Source organism: Enoplosus armatus, chromosome 12, assembly GCF_043641665.1.
Source record: "Enoplosus armatus isolate fEnoArm2 chromosome 12, fEnoArm2.hap1, whole genome shotgun sequence".
NCBI classification, from domain to species: Eukaryota; Metazoa; Chordata; class Actinopteri; order Centrarchiformes; family Enoplosidae; genus Enoplosus; species Enoplosus armatus.
The window spans coordinates 3211778-3234856 of NC_092191.1; the positions used below are offsets into that span (position 1 = coordinate 3211778).

Consider the following 23079-nt stretch of genomic DNA (forward strand, 5'->3'; position numbering starts at 1 on the left):
ATGTCATTGAATCATAGACGTCCAAATATCCATTCATTCCTGAGCACTTTACAGACTTCTCATCCATGTTAAAGCTGGAGTTCTAAGTTTATTCTTGACTTTGGAAACATCAGTTGAGAAAACAATCTCACCACACGGTCCATTTAGTAGCTGTTCTGGAGCTTTTGATTATATCACATGATCTTTAAGAGTTGTAAGCTGACCTACAACAACCTGTACAGCTGCATTGAATGCACGGGAACTTTTTTTGCTCTGTTACATGAGATGATGCCCCTGTTCTTGATCCTGCCTACAAAGCTCTGATTGGCTTGGCTGGAGAATCAGGGTGCGCTCCATTACAAGACCAGTGCCAGTTTGTGCCAGGTGGACATGATTTCCACTCAATTCCAATTCAGCACACAAACCTGCACATAACGCTTGTGCCAACTTCAACCTACGACTTGTGGTGCCTGTGAACGGAATATCACATGTGCCAACATCATTGTAAAGAACACAGACTAATGAACACTTCCTTCAGGTGGTCATGGCTGAAACCAAATGGAAAAGGTGCTGTAATGTCTGTGCCAACACTTAAAAGCTGTGAAAAGATTAAATTAAAGTTTACCACAACATCTCCACTACCTGCTGTTGTTTGATTATCAGCTGACAGAGATTCAGCGCCGTACCTGCTGTCTCGTAAGCCTCCTTCACCCATTTTAAGTGGGTTTCCTCTCCCTTGCTGCTATGTTACGAGCACGTCGACACGGCCAAATGGAGCACAACACCAGACCTATCTGAATCTCTGAAAGAATCAAAGATGTTGACAGCGATTCAGACGTCTGGAAACAAGCTAAACATTTTGATTTCTGATGGATTTTTATTTTCACGGTAATGTATAATTTGTTTTTTTCTAGTTTCTTATTCAAAGAATTCCAGAAACTTTAGATTTATTTAGTTATTTAAACATTAAACATTAGAAGTGGCTCTTGATGTCACCACAAGAGTTTCATCTGGAGCTTTCGACGATGTTTTTTCTTAAGGACCCATCAATGTTGATTCCACCTGCTAATGAAGATCATGTAACATGTTTGAAGGTCCAGGACACTTAGAAAATGGACCTTGTAGTAAGATGTTTTTCTGTTATTACTTTATTCATTGTTGTTCCCATCGTTTCCAGTTGTCTGCCAGTATACCATCAGCCTCCGTTCCTCCTCAATTCAATCTTTATTGTCCCACGAGATGAATATGGTTTGCAGATGGAGTTAACAATAAAATAATGAAATAGAAATACACAATAAAAAAGCGTAGTAGGAATGCAATAAAACACAAGTAAAATCAGAAAAAAACAAGCCACAGTTTTATGCCACACAGACGAGCACGAATTGATGAAACCCTGCAGGGAGTCAATAGCTGAATATACTGCAATAAAAAAACTCAGTCATCAGTGCTGCCGGTGCATCCACCAAAATGAATTGGTGGTAGCACTTATGACAGGCAGTAATAAGGTTTACAGCTCTATTCAGTTGTGAGAAGGAGTCTAGACATTCTTTCTGCAGTAAGTGAATAATGGGACATCTAGTTAAAGGAAAAATCCTCCTGAGAACAGTTTAACACTGTTTAAAAATAGAAACTGGAAAATATCTCAAATTCTGGTTGTTTGGTGCTCTGTTTTTCTGTGGATATTATATTTCCAGTGCAGCAAGTAAAAAGGGCCATAAATGCAGCACAGAATTTCTCTAAAACATCAACAGAAGGCTAAACATCCTGTTTTGGTGTCAGTCCCTCAGGATTATCGAGCAAAGTGCTCCTTTTTAGACTTCATTTTGAACAGGCTTTCAACCGTCACACAGGGAGAAAGAAATCCACCAAGAGAGGAGGAACACACAACAATCACTGCACCGTCAGTATCCTCAAGGGACCAGAGTACAATACATCCAGCAGACGAGTTGTGTTATCAGTAAAAGGATATGATTCTCCCTTTTCTGGGATGGAAAAAAAGTGTGTTCCCATGCTGTCAGTATCACTCCTGCTCCTGCCATTCCTCATTACCTGAACATAAAACACCAAGCTAAATACAACAAGTTCCCACCTGTTCTCTTGGGTGGGGAAGTGTAGGAAATCATCATCTAAAGTAAATGTAGACAAGGCAGGTTGAGGGGAAAGTGGGATTTAAAAAAAAAAAAATACAAAATTACAACAACTTCAGCACAAAATAACTCCTGGATTGTAAGGAGCATCACAGACTGATGAGATCTCAGCGGTGTGCAGGGAAGAAGCCGGAGAGGTGATGGGAGGTCGGGGTCCTGATGTAGCTGTGCACTCTTTGTCCATCCACAGTAAAGTTTTATTTTTTTGTTTTTGAGCAGGTAGTTGCCTGGGTGGGCCCGGTTGGAGGCAATCTTTCCTGCCCTTTTCTTCGCCCCCTGGTGTCCTGCAGCTCCTTGATGGGGAGCAGCTGACAGCCGATGACCCGCTCAGCAGTCAGCAGTGCAGACAAGGTGCTGCAGTTTGTCCTTGGAAGCAGGAGGAGGCCGAGCCAGACTGAATACCAGGACGCTTTCGATTGCTGTCTCAGAAAAATTGGACTGGGATAAGGTTGTGTGGTGTCGAGTCTTCTCAGATGCCACGGGAAGATCGACTGTTGTGCTTTGCTAATTAGGCAGGAGATATTTTCTTTCCATCTGCAGGCGTCGGTGGATTCAAGTGCATTCATGTGTGTGCCTGTGTTTGTGTGTGTGTGTGTGTGTGTGTGTGTGCGCATGACATGCATTGCCCTCTGCAGAAAAGATCGATGTTTGTATGAATATGAAGAAGGCAGTTATAGGGAAAAATGGTCATGTAGCAGATATAGTGATTTATTAGACTGCTCTCACACACACAAAGAGTGAAAGAGGGAGTGGGAGCAAGAGAAAGACAGAGAGAAAGTTAGCTCGAGGCAATATTACCCACCTCTGCTGTCTTAAGATCCAGCCTTCAGCCATGCAGTCAGGACTTGTGTCAATATAGGTTATTATATACGCACACATGCATTCTCCATCTAACTGAGCTGCACGGTGGGCGCCATGCATGACTAATGTGTTATAAATAAATATCCCCACATCAGATGAAATAAAGTCGCATCAGAGCATGTGAGCAGGCACACAGACAGCAGAGAGGATGCTAAAACACATGGCTTGATGACATGTTTGCAGCCAAGGATGCTGTTACTAGAGTAAATTCATTGTCTCACTCTGGGACTCATTAAAGCACACTACTAGTACTGTCATTATGTGGGCACCCAAACTAAGTAAATGTTGTCCCTTAAAACCAAGGCTCATTAAAACACACGAGAGCAAATTAGAACCCAAAAGGAGCCGGCGCGTGTGACCCATTTTGGCTTGTGAATGCGCCGTTGTTAGCTGTACGACACACACACACACACACACACACACACACACACACACACCCACACACACCCACACACACATCTTGAACAGTGAACTGGCCGACGAACTGAGACAGGATGTGGATGAAGGCCACACATGTCAAATGTGCCAAATGAAATCACATTAGTAACTTAAGTGAACTCTAATTAAATCAAGTTGAATCAGCAGCTGAAGCGGTAAAACCACTGCTGGTTGGCTCTCCGCCCTGCAGCCATGACACAATCTCACGCTTCTGGTTATAAAAGGGGGTCTTCTTCTTAGCAGGAGTTCAAACAGGACTGCAGGCCTGTTGTTGCACAGGTTGGTGCTCTTCTTCTTTTTCTGCTTTCCCCTCATTTACCCCCGAAGCACTTAGAGCACAGAGACCATACAACCTACACAGCCAAGGTTTCCAGATATGTCTAACATTTCAGCCAATACTCAGGCAGTAAAAGTCATACCAGGGGTGTCTTAATTGACCAGCAGTCTATATAATCAAACTATTAAATAGAGGCAAAATGCTAATAAAACAGTCTTACGCCCACAAGCCAGATGGTGGCTCTGTAACGACCTCATTTATGCTTAGGACAATTTTTGTAAAACCAACTATCGCACAAACACAATTCTGTTTTTTTTTAATGATTTCTTATCGTGAGATGAATCAACTGCACACTTTAACATCAGGATTCTGCATCATATTGAATTTTCTTAATAGTGTATTTGTGTGAACTCCTAAAACATTTATCCAATCATCTCCAAATTTGGCTTCTCTGCACTCCCATGAATCAAGACGATTTTTTGACTCATTTTTCTCGGCCATTCGGTTGCGACAGGTCAATCAGTTCTGGGCTGTGGCATGAATCTGACAAAATACACTGTTTAGAACAATCTTAATTAAACGTCACATAGTTATCTTATCACCTTACCTCTGCAGACAGTATTCCAAGAAATGTTGCGTGTAGGTGGTTATGTAATAATCAGATACGCATTACTCCATAATGCTTTTCTAAAACTAACATATTGAGAAATTCTATTTCAATAAGACTTTTCCAATATATAGTGTTCATTTTGAGTTTCCATGCAGGTGCTTGAAGTCAGCCAGTTGCTTCTAAGGACTACATTTCTTATTCTCATTCTGATATAAATTCTGTGCCCTCTAAGGGTATGTTGGACTTGTGGTTATACTTGACACTTAACTAGTCAGTGGCTTTCTCATCTGTTACTTCAACTTCAACCCCTCAACTGGCAGATATTGCCACCTGGCGGTTAAATACTAAAACTGCAATGAAAATATAGTGGACCCTGGGTGAAACGACATTACTCCACTTGTTGTGCAGTCGCCAAAAAATATTATAAATGAAAATACATAGGCATAGGCATATATTATAATATTGAGGATACTTTTCTGATACATCAGTCATATACTTGATTCTTCCCACACTATCTTCGACTTCATTCCAATATTATAATATATTCATATTATATAATCATATTTTATGAGCTTTTGGGCTTCGTGTGACAGTATTATTGTCTTATTTATGTTGTCTGTCATGGCCAGGTCTGTCTTGAATAAGATATTTTAACCTAAATTACACTTTTGCCATGTTAAAAGTTAAAAATGTTACAAAATGCTACAAAACAATTAAATTAAATAAATATCAAATTAAAATTAAATTTAAAAAAGCAGCCCAGTAAAGGGATAAAGGGCAATACTGGCTTAATTCAGATAATATCAGAGTGATAGAAATTGCGCTACGGTGCAATCAAAATGAAAATGCATACATTTTTTTATTTATTGTGAATTTAAAATTTAAATTATATTCCTATTCCAAGAAGCAGGTTTAATTAAAAAAATTTTTTTAGCAGGTTTTAGTTAGCGGGATAATATCGTTTTTTCTGTAGACTACAGTACCCGTCATGCCTCTCGTGGTGCGTGATGACGCCACAGAACATCAACACCTCACATGTGGCCTAGAGCGCCGTTGCTGTGCTAGCAACAACTGGGTAATGTGGAGCTGACTTCCCAGCCGAAACACCACATTAAAATAAATATTACCCGGCTATACGCGTTTTGTACACAGCTACACCTGAGCCGACATGCCTCCGAAGAAACCCGTACAACCCACGGGAAGTAAAAAAACTCAAGAGAAGAAAAAGGAAAAGATAATTGAGGTAAAAATAGCACGAGTTAGCATGTCGGTGTTTAGCGGTAGCTGACCAGCTAACGTACCGCACGCGCCGTAGGCTGGTTGTCGCTCAGTACCGAAGCTAACAGTGCCGACAAGTCAACGCTAAAGTTACACTGGCCTCTGGGCAGTTGTCACTGTTACCTAATTGTTCGGTAGTCGTTGTGATTAATTTAGTTGCCTGCTAATAAAAATGCTAACCACCATAATTACACCTTGAGCGAGCTAGCCAGCTGTCAGGAGGCTAACATTTTGATATGTTCATGTATCTTACTGAGGCGGCCAAGCTAGGAGGGCCCTGCCGCCGCAGTAAGTGTTCTCATGTGTGTCATAGTAAGGTTGATATATGTCTCTAAAGGCAGCTGCTAAAAGTATGAGCCTTAACATAACGTCTTTATAGTGTATTATTGGTATGTGTGATTAGCTTGGTTGTTTTTATGAACGGGCATCTAAGCGCGGTGTCATGGGCCTGCTTCTGCTCGGCCCCACAGGACAGATGAGGGACCAGATTTGAGCTTGTTTCGATGGCGAGCTAAAGCAGGTGAAAAGTTAGTTATTTTTTAACTTAATTCGTGTGTTGTCATACGTGAGAGTGCTGTTAATGCCGATGTCTCTCCCTAAAAGCAGCTGTTGATTCTGCTAACCATAAAACATTGTCATATATATCTGTCAATGTAATCATACCGGCTTGTCAGCGTTAGCCGCCTTTTGCTGTTGTACATAAGTTACACGGGCACACATTGGACTGCAACGTGTTCATGTGCCAGGGGGCTCATTACTGCACATCTTGGAGTTTGTGAAAAGAGTTTGATTTTATGTGATTTCCTAATTCAGAAAGCGACACCTTTTATCTGCCCTGAATGTCAGAGTTACGATACCTCTCACTTGTCTAACTTTAAACTAACTTTAAACCAGGTAGTGACACTGAGTCCACCGGGTCCACCGGTGGGCTAGTGCTTTGAATGCCATCTGCCTACAAATCCCACCAAAAGACCAAAACCAACAATGAGTTGATTCGAGGATTGTATGTGTAGTCACATCTGATGTATTACAGCTCTTTCCTCCTGTTGTTGATCCAGTGGTTGTTGCCATCTGGAGTTGACAAATTATAGCATTGTGTGACATAATGACTCTTACTTGCTGTGTGATGTATGTATGTATGTGAGCATTGTGTGGCTCAAATCACATTCTAGTTTCCCTGAAGTCACTTACTCACTATCATGTCCACATATTGGTGTTAATATAACCAAAGAAAACAGCCGCATCGTCCTTAATTTTAAGAGCCTGATAACAGCAATCTTGCAGGTTCATGGCATGACACATTGTGTGAGATGAGTCTACTAAAATCTTGGTTGCAATCTGTGTCAAGACTGTATTATTTCAATTTTGAGGCATGTCTCAATCGTAGCACTGAGATATTTGAAGAATGTGCAAGCAGAGACGCAACATCAACTCATGTCCTTGCTCTCATGATTTGAAATTAATGATAAAAATAAGCCACATTTTGGTATTTGACACGGTCAGAATTTGGTCACCAAAGCTCTAAATCGGATGTTGGTGGATGTGTCTAACAATGCAATGTATAAGCACCATTTTATCAGCCAGAGATTTCCCTGTGCCTCTAAAGCTTTCATCTGAGACGCTCTAAAAATTACGTGTACTGGGGCCTTCAAGCTCTGTGCTGCTACAAGCAGGTCCCCCCTTATCCTTTTTAATAAAGGAAAACAAGTGCAGGAACTCGTTCTGGTTCATGCTCAGGGGATGTCATTGGAAATCAACTATGAAACTGACGATTGACTTTATTTTTGTTTTGTTTTTCTAGGACAAGACATTTGGCTTGAAGAACAAGAAAGGGGCCAAGCAGCAGAAGTTCATCAAGAACGTTACCCAGCAAGTCAAACATGGACAACAAAGTGCCAGACAGGTTAGGAGGCAATTCTTGATCTCAGCATCTTTTTTCTCTCTCCATCCCTTCATATCTTTGACTGTCCATAAATAAAACATTCTTGTCTCTCTGCCTCGCTGTTTCTCACCAAATCATTTTAAATGTCCGCTGTGAAACTGTCACATTTATAAAAGACCAAATATGTACAACGAATGAAAGAACTTACCACTCATTTAAATCCTTATGAGCTCCTTTCATTGGATCACATATCTTTGAATACATCATCTCTGTGTGGTTGTGTGTGTGTAGGTTGCCGAGGCGGAAAAGACCGGTAAGAAGACTGATAAGAAGAAAGAGTTGGACGAACTCAATGAGCTGTTCAAACCTGTAGTCACTGCCCAAAAAGTCAGCAAAGGTAACAAACACACAGTCTGTGAAAGTGACAGAAGATGAATCAGATTTAACTTTGCTGGTCTTAGTTCATCATGTCAAAATATACCAAATATTTGCTGGTTGTTCTTGTGTGCGTTCATTAAATCTAGCCAGTGTACTAGAAAAGATAATTAATCATGCACTCTTCTCTGTTTTCTGCAGGTGTTGACCCAAAGTCGGTGCTCTGTGCATTCTTTAAGCAGGGCCAGTGTACTAAAGGTGACAAGTGCAAGTTCAGCCATGATCTGTCAATGGAGAGGAAATGTGAGAAGAGAAGCGTCTACGTGGATGAAAGAGATGAAGAGCTGGAGAAAGGTAAGTAAGAGGAAGCGTAGGCGACCAGGATGTTTTAGAATACTGTATAATGCTTAGCGACGTCATCATTTCTGCGTCATGACTTTAACTTAATAAATATTGTAATGTTTGATATAATCAGCCCTGAATGGTTACAATAAATGAATGAGTAGGCCATCTGATAAAAACTTTGACAGTTTTGGGAATTGCTTGGTATTAAATATTACAATTACATCAATCGTAAGCAGATTTTCCTGTTTGTTTATTTAAATAGGAAACATTTGTCGTTTGAAGTGAAACGCGACCATTTTGTAACACCTGAAACATAATAGCCATTTGAAAATCAGACTCCGTCTAAGCACCAAGAGTCTCAATGAAATACGAAATGTAGATTCTCAAAAACACTGACTCAGGTGATAAATCAGGACAGGTACTAGTGAAGTGTTTTTCGTATTTTAGATGGCAGCATCTGCACCAAGCGGCATGGCTACAGCTTTAAATATAGAAACTTCATACAAGTAAACTGCACACATGTTGGTATTGTAGTGACTTAAAGAATGTCTGTGTTAAACAAAATGACCACGAAAAGTTCATTTTTGTGTATTCCCTCTTTCATTGGGTTTTATGTTTTGTAAAAACAATTGAATGAACTAATTAATGAGGCCTGTTGTGTTCTGTTCAGACACGATGGACAACTGGGACGAGAAGAAGCTGGAGGAGGTGGTCAACAAAAAACACGGAGAGGCCGAGAAGAAGAAAGCCAAAACACAAATTGTAAGTCTGTCCTGATGATGAATAATGAACAATGACTGAAGACAGGGAAATCAAATGGTCCATTAAATGTCCATTTATAATTAATAATATGAACAATTGTTTCCAAAAACTGTAAGAAACTGCTAAGAGAGACATAACCGCCCAAGTGTAGTAAATTGGTAGCAGTTCTCCAGTCTTAACTGTTGACTGCAAAAAGAGAATCTGCAGGCAGATAGATGAAGTCATTTTGCAGACAGAGCCGTAAACGAGATGAGAGGAATATGGAGTTCAGGAAGTAAGGAGACGATGAAAAGGATGGACAAGAGAGGAAGAAGAGAAGGGGGAGAAATTCTACATGGGTTAGGTTTGGGAAATAATGGAGGTATTGGATTGAATCAATCATTACATAAGTCTTTGATCCCTGATGTATTCCTCTTATTGCTGGGGGCATTCACATTTGGCTGAGAGTCCAGTTGGCCATGAATTAAAGCCAAACTGTCTGTCCCTTGGGCACCAGCTAAGCCTCTTTTTGTGTAAGAAAAAACACATCAGGGTCGTTTAAAATGAAGGACTTTCTGTCGGTGATGGATTGAGTTAATCCGTGATCTCATGGCTGTTTGTCCCCATATGGACCCACTTGACAGTCTCTCAAACTTAAAATTCAACCAGCTAAATAGAGTAATAATACAAGATGCTGTCTGTTTTTGCCTGCCCCCTTTATGTAACATTATCTCCTCTGTTGTCTTGTCTGCAGGTGTGTAAATACTTTCTGGACGCCATAGAGGGTAATAAGTACGGCTGGTTCTGGGTGTGTCCAGGAGGGGGTGGCGACTGCATGTACCGGCACGCCCTGCCACCCGGCTTTGTACTGAAAAAAGACAAAAAAAAGGAGGAGAAAGAGGAAGAAATTTCGCTGGAGGAACTGATAGAAAACGAGGTAAGGATGGATGGAGGGATGCCAAGTCTCTCCTTTGCGATGTGAAGTTAATATATTCAGGGAGAAAAAATGATTACAATCCAACTGTGTTTAAATGATAAAGAAATGTATTCGCCAAAATAGATTGAAAATTAGAAATTGTTGATGGGTGCAGAATGATTAAATGCAAATAGTCCATTAATCAGGCGACTACTGTAAGACAGTTAACATAAAGACATAAAAATACTAACCACAGCTAGTAGAAGTGTTAGTGTTGAAGTCAGATGTGTTAACAAGACAGTGGTGGTTAGCTTACCATTCTGTTAAATGTTGGCTAACAATCTGACATTAGTACTAGTAATTATTAATTAAATAAACTTTATTTATAGTGCACCTTTTTTAAAAACAGTTACAAACTGCTTCACACATATAGATTAAAGTATACTTAACTAAAATACAGTAAATTAGTTTGAATAAAACAGAATTAGATAAGTTTTAAAATGCCTGTCTACACAGACACACTGGAAACACAAGAAAGATCATTGGTCAGTCAAAAACAACAAATAAATCAAGTCTGAGAAAAACAAATTGGATGTTATGAAATGTAACTAGTTGCCTTCAGATATTGTCACCCAAAAGGTGAGGATCTCCAGCATGGCTACCACACGGGGTGTGATATCAAATGCTCTCTAAATACTCCATGTGGCTGATACCACCCTGGAAGCTCTATACTCTCCACACCCTGATGTCTGTCTCTCCCCCCTGCAGCGTGCCGCTCTGGGTGCTGATGTGACTCGGATCACCCTGGAGACTTTCCTGGCTTGGAAGAAGAGGAAAAGGCAGGAGAAGGTTGGAACATGTTTAATCATTGTATTAGCGCCAGAAATGTGTAATTTTAAGTATCTTACATTTCCCTGTGGAAACAAAGTCTTCTACTGATTCAGGACATTCTCACATGAGTTTTTGTTCCATGACAAACATCTTAAAACTCACAGGTGGACAAAGCGAGGGAGGAGATGGAGAAGAAGAAGGCCGACTTTAAGGCTGGAAAATCGCTAGTGGTAAGTCTGGCTCCATCTGGTGTGTGTGTGTCTTAGTGATAAAGGCTATTTGTGTGTGTCTCTATAGATTTCTGTGGTCACTACATTTAGTAGACATTTCCACAGTAATACAGGATGTAATTAAACCACATGTATCTGTAGGTGAGCGGCCGTGAGGTGTTCGAGTTCCGTCCAGAGTTGGTCGATGATGACGATGCTGAAGCCGATGACACTCAATATGCCAGCGAAGATGAAGAAGATTATGAGGAAGAGGTAATTCTGAAAACACTTTTCAAATGTATCGGGCACACAGTCACAGAATTTGTGAGACTGCTCTGAGCAGACGACAACCTCCTACACTCAGCGGTTATTTCATTTGGCTTTGTATGGCTTCATATTGATTCGTGCTCTGTGGTCCTCACACTTGAAGTGAGATGTCCCAGCACAATAACTGCACTTTGTTTGTTGTGTAATATAGTTTACATTGTTGGTACAAAATATCTGCAGCATAACAGTGTTGTTGTTGTTGTCGGCTCTCACATTTGGATCAAGTTATTTTGGTCATGCTGTGAGGTCGGTGTTGTCGGGCAGTGAACTGCAGGTCCTGAGATGTTCTGAAAAAGTTTTAAATATTTAAATATCGGGCTTTAAGTATTGAAATATTTTGAACACTGTGAACAGAGGCAACAAGTGTGTTCCTGTTGTAGTGCTGAAATTATGCAAATGATGCCCTCCATCCTCTAAACAACATTTAACACTCAGAAATATCCACATGCTTAAGATCATGACTGTTGCTCAGGTTTCACTGTGAAAATGACATTTAGCTCATAAACTGCTAGAACAGATAATTTATCTCTTACTGCATTAATGTCCAGTAAGAGTGTTCAAACTTTCATCACAAATGGAGCCCAAACTGCCAGGTTCAGCACATGAATTGAATAGCTGGCTGCACAAAGTGAGGTCAACCTGAAACCAAGGCTCTACGAGGACAACCTGTAATCCTGACAGTTTCCACATCTCAAAGATGAGACAGCCACATTTTTCAGTACACTGTTGGCTAATCATTAAGCAATTATCAATCAGTTTTCTTACAGGTGATGTGAAGTGGTTTGGTGCAGTCTCCAGACTTTAAGAGTGTTTTCTGTATTTAAATGGTCTAATTCCTGCTGAATTGCAGCTGCCTGCCTTTTAAAATAATTTGCCTGTTAATCATCTGCACCTGTTGTGCAAGTCAGGCTGTAAATTAATGCATTACAAGTTTAATGTAACAATAAAACGCTTTTCTTTAATTCCTCATTCATCTTAACTTAGTTAAACGCAGTTTCACTTTTTGTGACTTAATTTCCTGATTAACTGTTTTTCTCGGGTACTAAAAATGTGCAAGCATTTTGTTCAGTGAAAATCTGTTTTTATTTTGGAAAATTCAGTCCCAGGTAGTGAAGAAATGTTCTTCAGAGGTTTTCAATTTGACTCTCTGAAAACTGCAGATATTCTAATACAGCCGATTACAAATCAGTTACCTTATTTATGTAGTGAGTATTCACTACAAAAAGACACAGCATCCAGTGGGAATTTAATTAACACAGAATGCTGCATTGAGGGCAAAATGATAACTTGTCACTGTATATCACCAGCACAACTTCTGTCTAAACCTTATTTACATTTTTATTTCAGATCAATACTACAGACGTCCAGGACATAGACTTATCCCGTTTTGTTCCACAAGAGGTCGACAACACAGGCATTACCGTAGCATCCACGGACCGATTCACCTCTAGGAATAAGACCAAGCCGACGAAAACAGACAATGGTAAGAAAAAGTCACTGATTAGATAAATGGTTTCTTCAGTTGGTAGACTAAACAACTATCTGTAACCAGCCAATACGTTTTGTTCAAATCATAACTAAAGATGACCTTAAAGACAAACAAATGAGCACAGTATGAGACACAAATATCATAAACCAAACAAACATGATTAAAAATATATTTTTCTTCCTGCTTCTTGTCCTCTGCCCACCTACAGGGGAGCAGCTGAACGCAGCTTGCGGTGGCGCTGAGGCCAACGGGCTTTCGGGGGCAGAGGGAGGCGGGGAGGACGGAGGAGGGGAGGGGGAAGAGGAAGAGGAAGAGGAGGAGGAGGAGGAAGAGGAAGAGGAAGTACCGGTGGATGAGAACCTGTTCACGGGAGAAGATCTGGAGGAGCTCGACGAGGAACTCAACACACTGGCGCTGGAAGACTGAGAGCGAGCGCGTGAGAGGGAGTGAGCGTGAGGTGGAAGTTAGGACGGACTAAGTGACAAAGGGATGGACTGATGGATGCATGGAGCTAAACAACAAAGAGACCAGATGTTTGAATGATTTTAAAATTTCAGAGACTCCAGTAATAAAGCCTGATTATATCATGACATCACTTCCTGTCTCTGCCCCCTCTGTTTTCTGTATCGCCCCTCTCACATCCCACCGTGTCCTCGGCTTTTTTGTCCATTGGGTGTCCAAATTTCCACAGCAGGGCCAATTAGCATTTACCAGGGCCAACTCCACATGAATGTTTGTCAGAATTTGTTGTGCACTTTTTGCTGCTCGACGAACTCGCTGGCTAATGTTGAAACTGAAATTACTTTTGATAAATTAGGCTTCAAGTGCTCTCTACCTGATCAGTTACATATTGAATATATTGATTTGCAGAGTGAGACATTGTAAGGGCTCATAAATGAAAGCACTATACTTGCGGGATTGTACGGAGGGATAAGACTTCAATAAATCCAGTAACATTATCGATGGATGCTTGAAATTGCTGTCGCAAATTGAAGTTGTACAATGTGGGAACTGAACAGGAGTGATTCTGTTGTAAGAAACTGAATCTGTTCAGAGCCTCACCTGCTCTCATACCAAAATAAAAGCTTAGTTTGAGGTTGCATTTTCATCATTCTACTGAAGATTGTGTTCCCTTCTTGTGTTATGAAAATTTCATGTAACTTTTTGAGAGAAAAGTCCTGACTGAGCTTCTAAAATTTCGGCCCTATTTCTGAGACCAGATTAGTGCGATAGTTAAGCTGCAGCAGGGAAACCAAATGGTTCCATTATCAGCCCAGTATTGTAAATAATGTTCTCATGAGTTGCCTCCTGAATAAATAAAAGATTACTGTACATCCAGTGTGTGTCTCTTCTTGGATGATGCCAAGTCCCACATTCAGAGTTAAAGCAGATATAATCAAGTATGATGATGTATTGAATGACGATGTGAAAGGGATTGCTCGCAGTAATGAACCTGCAGAGAATTTAACCAACAGAAATAAATTCTGCGTATTTCTAGAGATGAAAATGCTTTTTGGGTTGTTAATCATGACGTTCGGCCTGATGAGTTCATGGCTGAATTATCATGAGGGTAATTAAAGTATAGATATGTATCATTAAAGTAGCCCATAATCACATGTAATTGAAGCATTGTCTTGGTTACACCTGAAAAACTAATTTAGCTTTAGGGGCTTTAGCTTTTTTACAACTGTCAGACATTCATACCTACCACGGGAGGCTTGTTGGGTAGCTGTCGCCAATATTCATAACTATGCCAAATTCATTTGTTTTTTATTCAAATGTCCACAGTCCAACAGATCATTTAACCTAATTTTCTCTCAACTGTACTAACATAATGTAATTTCAGGCAGCTGGCAGTGATTTGACAAAGATTTGGTATGTGTCTGACAAAAACGTGTACACAACCATTTTCCCATTGATTTTATTTAGCAGATTTGGCCTATACTTTTTCCACCACTACTCTGAAGAATATAATGTTTTTAACAAAACAAGTTGGCAAAGAGAGACAAAAAAGATTGAAAGATGAATTTTAAACCATCATCCAGGCCAGACAGGGAACCTTATACTTAACACCAAGGCTTACAGCTATGGGTCTGACATTTCACATAACGAATGTTATTAAAAACAATTGTTGACAACAATCAGCTGTCCAGTAATTCATCAGGCAGCTATGAAAGAAGAGACGAGACAGGCTGAATGGGATGTTCGACTGATCTTTATTTTTATGGAGACAAAAACAGTTCACAGTGAGTCTGATAAACACCTTTGAACTAAACTCAACATGGGATTACAGGGCATACCGCAAGAGAAAAAAAGGAAGGACCAAACTGAAAAACTGTCTAGATCCAGCTTTACAAATCCTGTTTATCTTATTAACAGACTGCACTCTCCTGCAACAGTTGTAGAAGAAAATGCTGCCACCTGAACTACAATGTTAACTCATGAGATAGTTAAACTTGCAAGAGTTTCTTCAGTAGTCGGCATGAAGGCATGACACTGAGCACAAACTACACATACTGACATTGTTGCTGCTGTTCACAGACTGTATACGATTAAGACTCCATTGTAGTAGTGGATGCTACTGTGTACTTGTAATATCAGTGAGTCACAGCAAGGTCACGGACCAGAAGTAAGGTCAGACAGGTGTCAAAGGTCGTGTCGGTCGGTCGGGAGAAGGTCTTGATGTCGGTCGGTCGGTCGGTCTGTCAGGTCAGGTGTCATTGTGTCATGACAACAGTCGCCTAGGGAACAAGAAGCTGCAGTGTTATTCACAGGAAGAGAAACAACTCAACTGTCATCAGAAACGTGTTGACATCTTGTCAGACTAAGTAATGTTTTCCAATAATGATAATAGCAAAAACCATTTTACAGGAGTGCACGGGTGTGTGGAAGACTGCAAGTGGACATGTCAAGACAGACGGAGCGCTCACACAAAATCTACTGAAGTTTGCAAATAAAACATTTTCACTGGGAGGTAAAATAATTTAGATTGTGTATTAAGGACCAAATATTTTGTATTTTGTGTACTTTTTTGTGTGTAAGGACAAGCTGTCTTTGTCCCTGAACAAACCCTGAAATGGTCAAATTTAAAAGAAATGCACAGTAATATGTTGTATGATACAGCTGCAAAAGGAGTTTTATATTACGTTAAATTATGTTTTTTTATGTTCTCAGTTAATAAACATGTCCACTGCATTTCCTGCATTTAGTGAGTAAAGATATTTTCTTAAGCAAGAATGTGAGAAATGTACCTTTTCCTCTCTGTGTGTGTGTGTGTGTGTGTTGCTTTCACAAACCATGTAGCAGGCCTTCCACAGAATACATTTACAGTAAATATATATAATATATTATGTTTCCTGCAGCAGAAAACTTTGCACTTACCGGTCATTTCCGTCACCTGGTCCTAGTAGGTACGAGGACGTTTATGAGATTCCTCTCTGGGAGGATCAGCCAGCATCACCTTCATCTTTACTCCATTGACGACCCGACCGTGGAGCACTGCCATGGCCTCATCTGCACACTAAGAGATGAACATACAGAGGGGCAAAATACAGAAAGAATGACAGACTAAATGAGGCACCTGGTTCCCACTTCTGTTTGTTAGCATGTCACACAGACTCTCCCTGGTCCACATGTCTATCTCTATTCATCCCTCCATCTTTCACTGTCCATTTATTCCTCCCTTCAGACTGTATTTATCCAACCATTTGACAAAACCTCCATCCCAGTTGCTATCCTTACATCAAATATTACCAATTTTTCTCTATCTAGTATGTTTTCAACTTCACACCCTTCCTTATTTAAGAGTTTGTCCTCCATCAGTTCAGAATCTCACCTGTTTGTCTGCGTACTTCATGTATCCAACTTTCCTCCCAGGAACCAAATGGACTTCAATAAGGGAACCAAAGCGACTGGAGAGACAGACAGAGGGAGACACGGTGGGAGAAAAAACATTTAATTGTAAAGCAGGAATATTTGTGGAGGCATCATTTTAACAACAACATTAACATGTCATTTAAGAGCATTTAGCTTGATGCTCTCATCCAGCTCGTGATCAAAGGAACCTTTGACATTATTTTCACCATATGCACATTGTTTTATGCATTTTGTGACATTCATACAAAAAGTATGTTTACAATGTTATAATTAAGTAAAATTATGAGTCAATGCATTGAACATTTACCAGAAAACGTCCTCCAGCACATCCGGAGGCAGCGGGGAGGGGCTGAACACAACAAACAAGCGCTCCTTCGCCTTGCTGTCCGGTGGAGCGAGCTTCTTCAGAGGGGGAAGGTTGACGTCTGTCTGAATCCGGGACATTGGGGAGACAGCAGAGAAGCCCTGGAGGATACAATCATTCAGCTTAAACCCTTTTATTTTTTACACCGAACTGAATAAAACCAATTGGTCAAATATTGTAATATCCTTGTGAACATCAGTTCCCAGGATCAGTGTGTTAAATCTTGTGTAATTACTGACTTCTATTTCATTAATTATAGAAGATGTAAAATGCTATAGGTAGCAGAGGAGGCCTGCAGGATTAATTACCCAGAAAAGTAATTAACCTTGAGTTGTTATTTACTGGCGAGTTGTTTTCTAAAGTTATGATGGTTGAATGTTGTCTCTAATGTGAAACCACAGTGAGAAAAATGTAAATATAGAATAATCCATATTTTGTGGCAGTTTTCCAGATTAGTTCAGCATAAATCTGACTGATATCCTGCTGAAATGTAATCAATTTGTGATCAAATAAGTATTCTTGTCGACGATCCCTTCAGCACTGATTCAATAAATGTCAAAAATGCAAGAATAGTGAACAGAAATCTCCCTTTCTTCAATACATTTTGTGTCGAAACAACTCGGAGAGATAAAGAGCAGTTTTTACTCACAGGGGGTTTCATTACTTGACTGGTGGACGGTCCGTTCCACACTGCAGACATCATCTGGGCTGCAACAAACTGCATGGCCATCCGACCTACAGGACTACACACAGACACAAGCACACAGGCTGCTTCAAGCTCATCTTCAAAAGTTCATCATGCCTATTCATTTGTTGCTGTGTGACCAAGTTACTTAAAGACTAGACTGCTTACAGACAGAGATGGAAACACAATTCTATTGACTACAATACTGGGAACGTTTCAGGTTAATAGAAATGACTTTGTGTTTTTATTTTGTGTCTTTTTATGGTAATTTTAAACCTTTTGGGGTCATTTTACTCGACATTTCCAGACTCCATTTCCAGCTTACTGCTCAGGCTGCTTTTTAAACAAGAGGTTTTCCTCTACGTCTTAACTGTGTGCTGTCAACAACCTTTACTGCCTCAGACTACGTACTTAGTTGTTTACTGTATAAAGACCGCTTTCTCCTTTTGTTCTTCATCAGGGCGCACTGGAAAACAACTGCCCGGTCACTGTGGCCCACGGGGGGTAATAAACCCACTCACCCATGAATATTTAACAACAAATAAAATGTGACAAAGAAGACATGCAGAGGTTTCCGTTAATTATAGGTGGCATTTTGGTCCCACGTTTTTAATTAATGGATATATTAACTTTAAAGGGCATTTCTGCTCCATGACTCCATTAACTGTGACCCTTCTGCAGACACACAGTAAGTGTATACTGTTGTGTGTATTAGTAAGTACACGCATGGGTGTGTACCTGCTGCGGTCCTCTCCGTCGTCAACAAAATTTACTGCCAGTCTGTTGCCAGGTGGATATTCAAAGCCATTCAGCTTTTCCTTGGCGTAAACCGCTGATCCAAGATTACTGTAGCGAATCAGCGCATGACCTGAGGGCACATGACACACAGGAAACAAAAACAGACAGGATAGGGTTTAAGAGGGATACTTTGAGTTTAGAGTCATCAAAATAAACAGTGCGAACACATCAACATTCACAGACTACAGTGAACCAATTTGAGTTTTTCTTTTTTACTTGAGCTTATATTAAAATAAAGAAAATTACTTTTTAAACAAAAAGCTCAGCAAAGACTTCTTTTTAAGACAGCTGAAAACGTATTTCCATATCACAGGAAAGTATGATGCAATTGCTGGATGCTTTAGTGTCATCAAGTGGCCTACGTACAAAACTTCAGTCGCACACTTATCGCGGGAAAAACCCAGTATAACCTCGAGTTTAGAATATTCTATCAAAGACACCTTAACTTTGCTTTGATTCTGATGTGCAGTAACATATTACCCAGGTGAATTAAGCCCATCTTTGTGTTTAATCACTAACCTTTGCTCATTCCATAAGCGTCTCTCTGCAGCTCACAGTATTCCATACCAGGAATGATGTCAAATAGGGCAAAAATCTGCTCCTGGGTAAGTGCAGCTCGTGTTGACATCATCAGGCACCGTGTGAAGTCACCGGAGCGATAGTCCACGACCGGGTAGTTGCTAGGGTCAGCTGTAGAGAGAAGAGGGACCCCAGGGTCACTAACAGGACGGAGACAACTGTAGTAAGGGATTCCCAGATGTATTCACATCAGCGACGCTTAAGATTCAAGTTCCCATTTTAATTTAGCATTTTTGTTGCACAAGATTGTCACTGTTTTACTGTCAATTCCCTCCTTGGGCCACTTTGAGTGAATGAAACACTACAGCAGAAAAATCCTCATTAATCCTCCGCATCCCCTGTGAGATATAAGCTCCCTAAACAACTCATAACTCAGTCTGTCTAAAGCCACTGTTTTGAAACATGCATTGTTTATATCTATGTTTACTTGCTAGCAGTCTTCTTCCCTGCCTTTGCTGGTGCATTGCTGTGTTTCTTGGTGCGTTACCGCCACCTGCAGATCAGTGGAATAATGTGAAACCATTTGCAGAACGGGGACCCTCTCAAAAAAGACATTGCTCCACAGCGCTAGTGAAGGTATGAAACTCCACAGGGTACCTTTAAATACTAGGTACTGGTTACTGGTTCTGAAGAGTCCAAGGTGTGACCATAAATATGAATCATTAAGTTATAATAATATTACTAAACCTAAATAATTATGTAATAATTTCTTCCCTAGTGCCATTAACTATAATGTAATCTGACAGCACAAAATACAGGAGTGCGTCTCATGTCTGACGGACTTTAACTGCTGGTCATGGCCTTGAAAACTTAAAGGCAGATATTACAGGAAAGAAACTGCGTACCCATAGGGAAGGAATACTGGTTCATGGAGTCAGCAGCACCCATGTATTCACCTCTGGCCGATCCCCCGGTGTATTCTTCTGTAGCTGCAGCCTTGGTGCGAGGTTCAGCCAGGATGGCCCTGTAAGCTAATATCACCATCATCATCATCATCATCATCATCAAAGTTCTGAGCAACAAAAATGTCCACAGCAGAAGTTTTAACAACAGTCAGAAGCCACCATGGCTGGAAACACACTAAATATTCTGTTAACTTTATAGTATAAGTTCAGTTGTGAGTGTGTTGAAATGTAAAAGTCTCCCAGCACTTTTTCCTGCTGCTACTGCTACCACAAATAATAAACCAGTACAAGAATTTAACACAGTCTTACTTTTGTCACAGTTCTCTATAGCGAGGGCAGCTTGGGAAGGTTTGTAGTATCTCACGTAGCCCAGTCCTTTACTTTCCCCTGTGGTCTTATTCTTGATGATCACGCAATACTCAATATCACCGTACTCCTGTAAGAGAGACATTATTTATCTATCATTTATTTATTTGTTCACCTCACTTAATATGTGAAGGTAAACAATCTACATCTAATTTCCCTGACATTTTATATCTTGCATGGTAGTTTTATTTTACATATAGGCAACACTCAAGGGGGGGAAGATAGGCAAGCAGTGAGATGTAAAAGCACAGAATAGGTGTGTGACACAGTGAGTAGTTACCTTGAAAGTGTCTTTAAGGTCCTCCTCTGAGAAGGTTTTGGGGATCATGACAAAGATCCTGGTCAGCTCCTCATCCTCAACGTCTCTGTGTCTTGTTGAAGACCGTGACTGGGCAATAAACACCTACACAAACAACCAGAGAGGGAACAAAATGGTTTCAAATTGTTGGTTACAACTGCAGCCTAATAAATACCATAACATTAATAAATTCATACAACATACCAATTTATAATTTCCAATGGCACCTAAATTCACAAAACAACATATCCTCCCCTTCTCTATATCTAGTACTGCTGCTAGTTTGGCTTTTTATGTACCAAGTTGCTGTTCTGGATGTTTGTTTCTGAAACTTGAGCTGCCACTCCAATACAAGGAAAGTGAAAGTAGTGATTGACCTGTCTGTGCCACTCGAGGCACTGAATGCTTTCCACAGTGTCTTGGTTAGTCAAGAAGATCCACATTCCTTGCTATTATCATAGGGACTATTTCTTCAGTAGGAAGTAGTTTGAGAGGAAACTGAGGTCAGAGACGTAACGCGCCTCAAAACCTCAGCAAATAATACATGTCATGAACTAGCTGCATTACTAGACACTATTAAGAGAGAGCAAGGAAATGTGGATTTTGTTATTCGGGCGAAGTGACCATGTTAACACAGGTGTCGCCCTCCAACTAAGCTAGCTAACAGACGTTAACGCCCTTTGTAGCATGCTAGCAAGCTGTTGACCAGACGCAACCGTTTTAACTGAAACTTTCAAAATATTAACGGCTTTGATTCTGCCAGCTAGCCCAGCTTCCCAGCGGTCTAACTGTTAACGTTACCTTGATGGGTTTAGTCCCATCCACCAGCACTTTGCCGTGCATTTCCTCCATGGCCAGGCAGGCCTGCGAAGACTTAGCGAACTTCACATAGGAGATTCCTTTGGATTCCTTTGTCTGCTTGTCTTTGACAACCCAAACCCCCTGGATGTCTCCAAACACAGAGAAACTTTCCCGAAGCTCATCTTCGGTTATGGACCGACTTGTGACCGCGAAAAGCCGGCTGTTGGGAGGGTCGTCGAGGTTTTCGGTTCCTTGTTTTGAGGGGTACTCCTCCATCTTTGCTTCCTATTCAACAGAATGCTGCTAGTAGCAGTTGGTGCTTCCTTCACGTACTCCTCGGAACTTCCTGCTTCAGCTTTGGAACATGTTATCTGAAGGATGTACATTGTGTACTGAATAGATGGAACCGTGAGTAGAACATTTCCATCAGTCATGTGATTTAATCTTTAAATGTATTGACCACGAGTTGCTTCGTGAGTTACTGTTATCTTGGCAAGGGGTAGTAAGTGGATTGTATCAATCCCCACAGTCGTGAAGCAGTCAGTAGAGCTGATAGTAGTGGCTGCAATGACAGTGGACGTTTACTGCCATCTACTGTACGGGAGATGTAAATGTCTTGTTCTCGGATGGTGAACGTTACAAAAGGATGCTGCATAGAGCTTTCGTAACTCATCAGTGGTGGAGGAAGTATTCATTCTATTCAGAACTTAAGTAAAAGTGCTATATAAAGTACTAATACCACCCTGTAAAAATTGTCCATTACAAGTAAAAGCCTTGCATTGAAAATGTTAATAATATAGTATAATCAGGAATTATGCACTCAATGCAGTAAAAATGTCCCCTGTGACTGTTATACAATTATATCAGTAGGTTATTGTTACTCACGCATTAATGTAAAAGCAGGATTGTACAGCTGATTTGTAGTTAGTTGAGGTTGAGCTCATTTTTAACTCTAAAAAATATATTATTTTCATGATGGATTAATTTGCTGATAATTGTATCCATTTATCGATTGATTGGTTTGTAAAATATGTAAAAGTGACATCTTCACAATGCTTGTTTTGTCCAACCAACAGTTCAAAATTCTAATTTATTAAAAATGCATTAAAATAATTCATGAAATGTTTTTGCTGGAAAAATTATGAAATGATTGACTGAAAATGTATTGGCAACTATTTAGATAATCGATGAATCGACCAATCATAATGTAATTATGTAACAGTATAATAATATTAATAGAAAAGTAATATCTTGTATGTCAGTGTCAACAATAAAATATAATATCAATAGACAATATAAAACAACTATATTTTATTCATATATTGGATTAAGTATATTACATCAATGTCCCAAGTAACAAATACACATACATGCTGTCAGCTGATGATATGGCGTCAGAGGCTTGTGACTTGTTTGTGGGGCTGGGGTCTCAGGAATGATCTATATCTGTGCCACCAAATGCTTGTGTGCGTGTATAGCAAGTGCTAAGTGACCCTTTTAAGGACAAATGTGTAAATAATAATAGCTTTATTGTGCAATTGCATTAAGAAAAATAGCAGTGACTGTATTTGAAGCAACACCAGTAAGAATTATTAGTCAGAGGTATGGAGTTATGACGACAAGTCCTACCAAGTCACCCCAACTGAACTCTTACACCAGATTGACAACTGAAGGGGACTGTGTCTCGGAGGTTGTGACTCCT

The 23079-nt window shown here is 40.2% G+C and overlaps 2 protein-coding genes across 4 annotated transcripts; one reads left to right on the forward strand and one right to left on the reverse strand.

Moving 5' to 3' along the window:
* Positions 1–5380: 5380 nt before the first annotated feature.
* Positions 5381–14039, forward strand: zc3h15 (zinc finger CCCH-type containing 15). 2 transcript variants are annotated; one of them, XM_070915848.1, is made up of 11 exons: positions 5381–5555; positions 7392–7493; positions 7764–7869; positions 8049–8201; positions 8863–8954; positions 9688–9870; positions 10618–10698; positions 10845–10910; positions 11052–11162; positions 12564–12699; positions 12914–14039. In XM_070915848.1, exons 1-11 carry the CDS (start codon positions 5481–5483, stop codon positions 13129–13131), a joined length of 1323 nt encoding a protein of 440 aa, XP_070771949.1. In that variant the 5' UTR covers positions 5381–5480; the 3' UTR covers positions 13132–14039. The 2 variants fall into 2 exon arrangements, with proteins under 2 accessions (XP_070771949.1, XP_070771950.1); XM_070915849.1 differs by having other exon boundaries at positions 12564–12680; positions 12946–14039.
* An 863-nt stretch (positions 14040–14902) lies between these two features.
* Positions 14903–21657, reverse strand: rbm45 (RNA binding motif protein 45). 2 transcript variants are annotated; one of them, XM_070916034.1, is made up of 11 exons: positions 21378–21657; positions 20559–20681; positions 20222–20348; positions 19904–19978; positions 18948–19118; positions 18369–18498; positions 17595–17688; positions 16889–17046; positions 16541–16616; positions 16087–16225; positions 14903–15446 (listed from the first exon to the last, which is right to left on the reverse strand). In XM_070916034.1, the coding sequence occupies exons 1-10, from the start codon at positions 21651–21653 to the stop codon at positions 16109–16111; spliced, it is 1347 nt and encodes a 448-aa protein (XP_070772135.1). In that variant the 5' UTR covers positions 21654–21657; the 3' UTR covers positions 14903–15446; positions 16087–16108. The 2 variants fall into 2 exon arrangements, with proteins under 2 accessions (XP_070772135.1, XP_070772134.1); XM_070916033.1 differs by having other exon boundaries at positions 19853–19978.
* Between the last annotated feature and the right edge of the window lie 1422 nt (positions 21658–23079).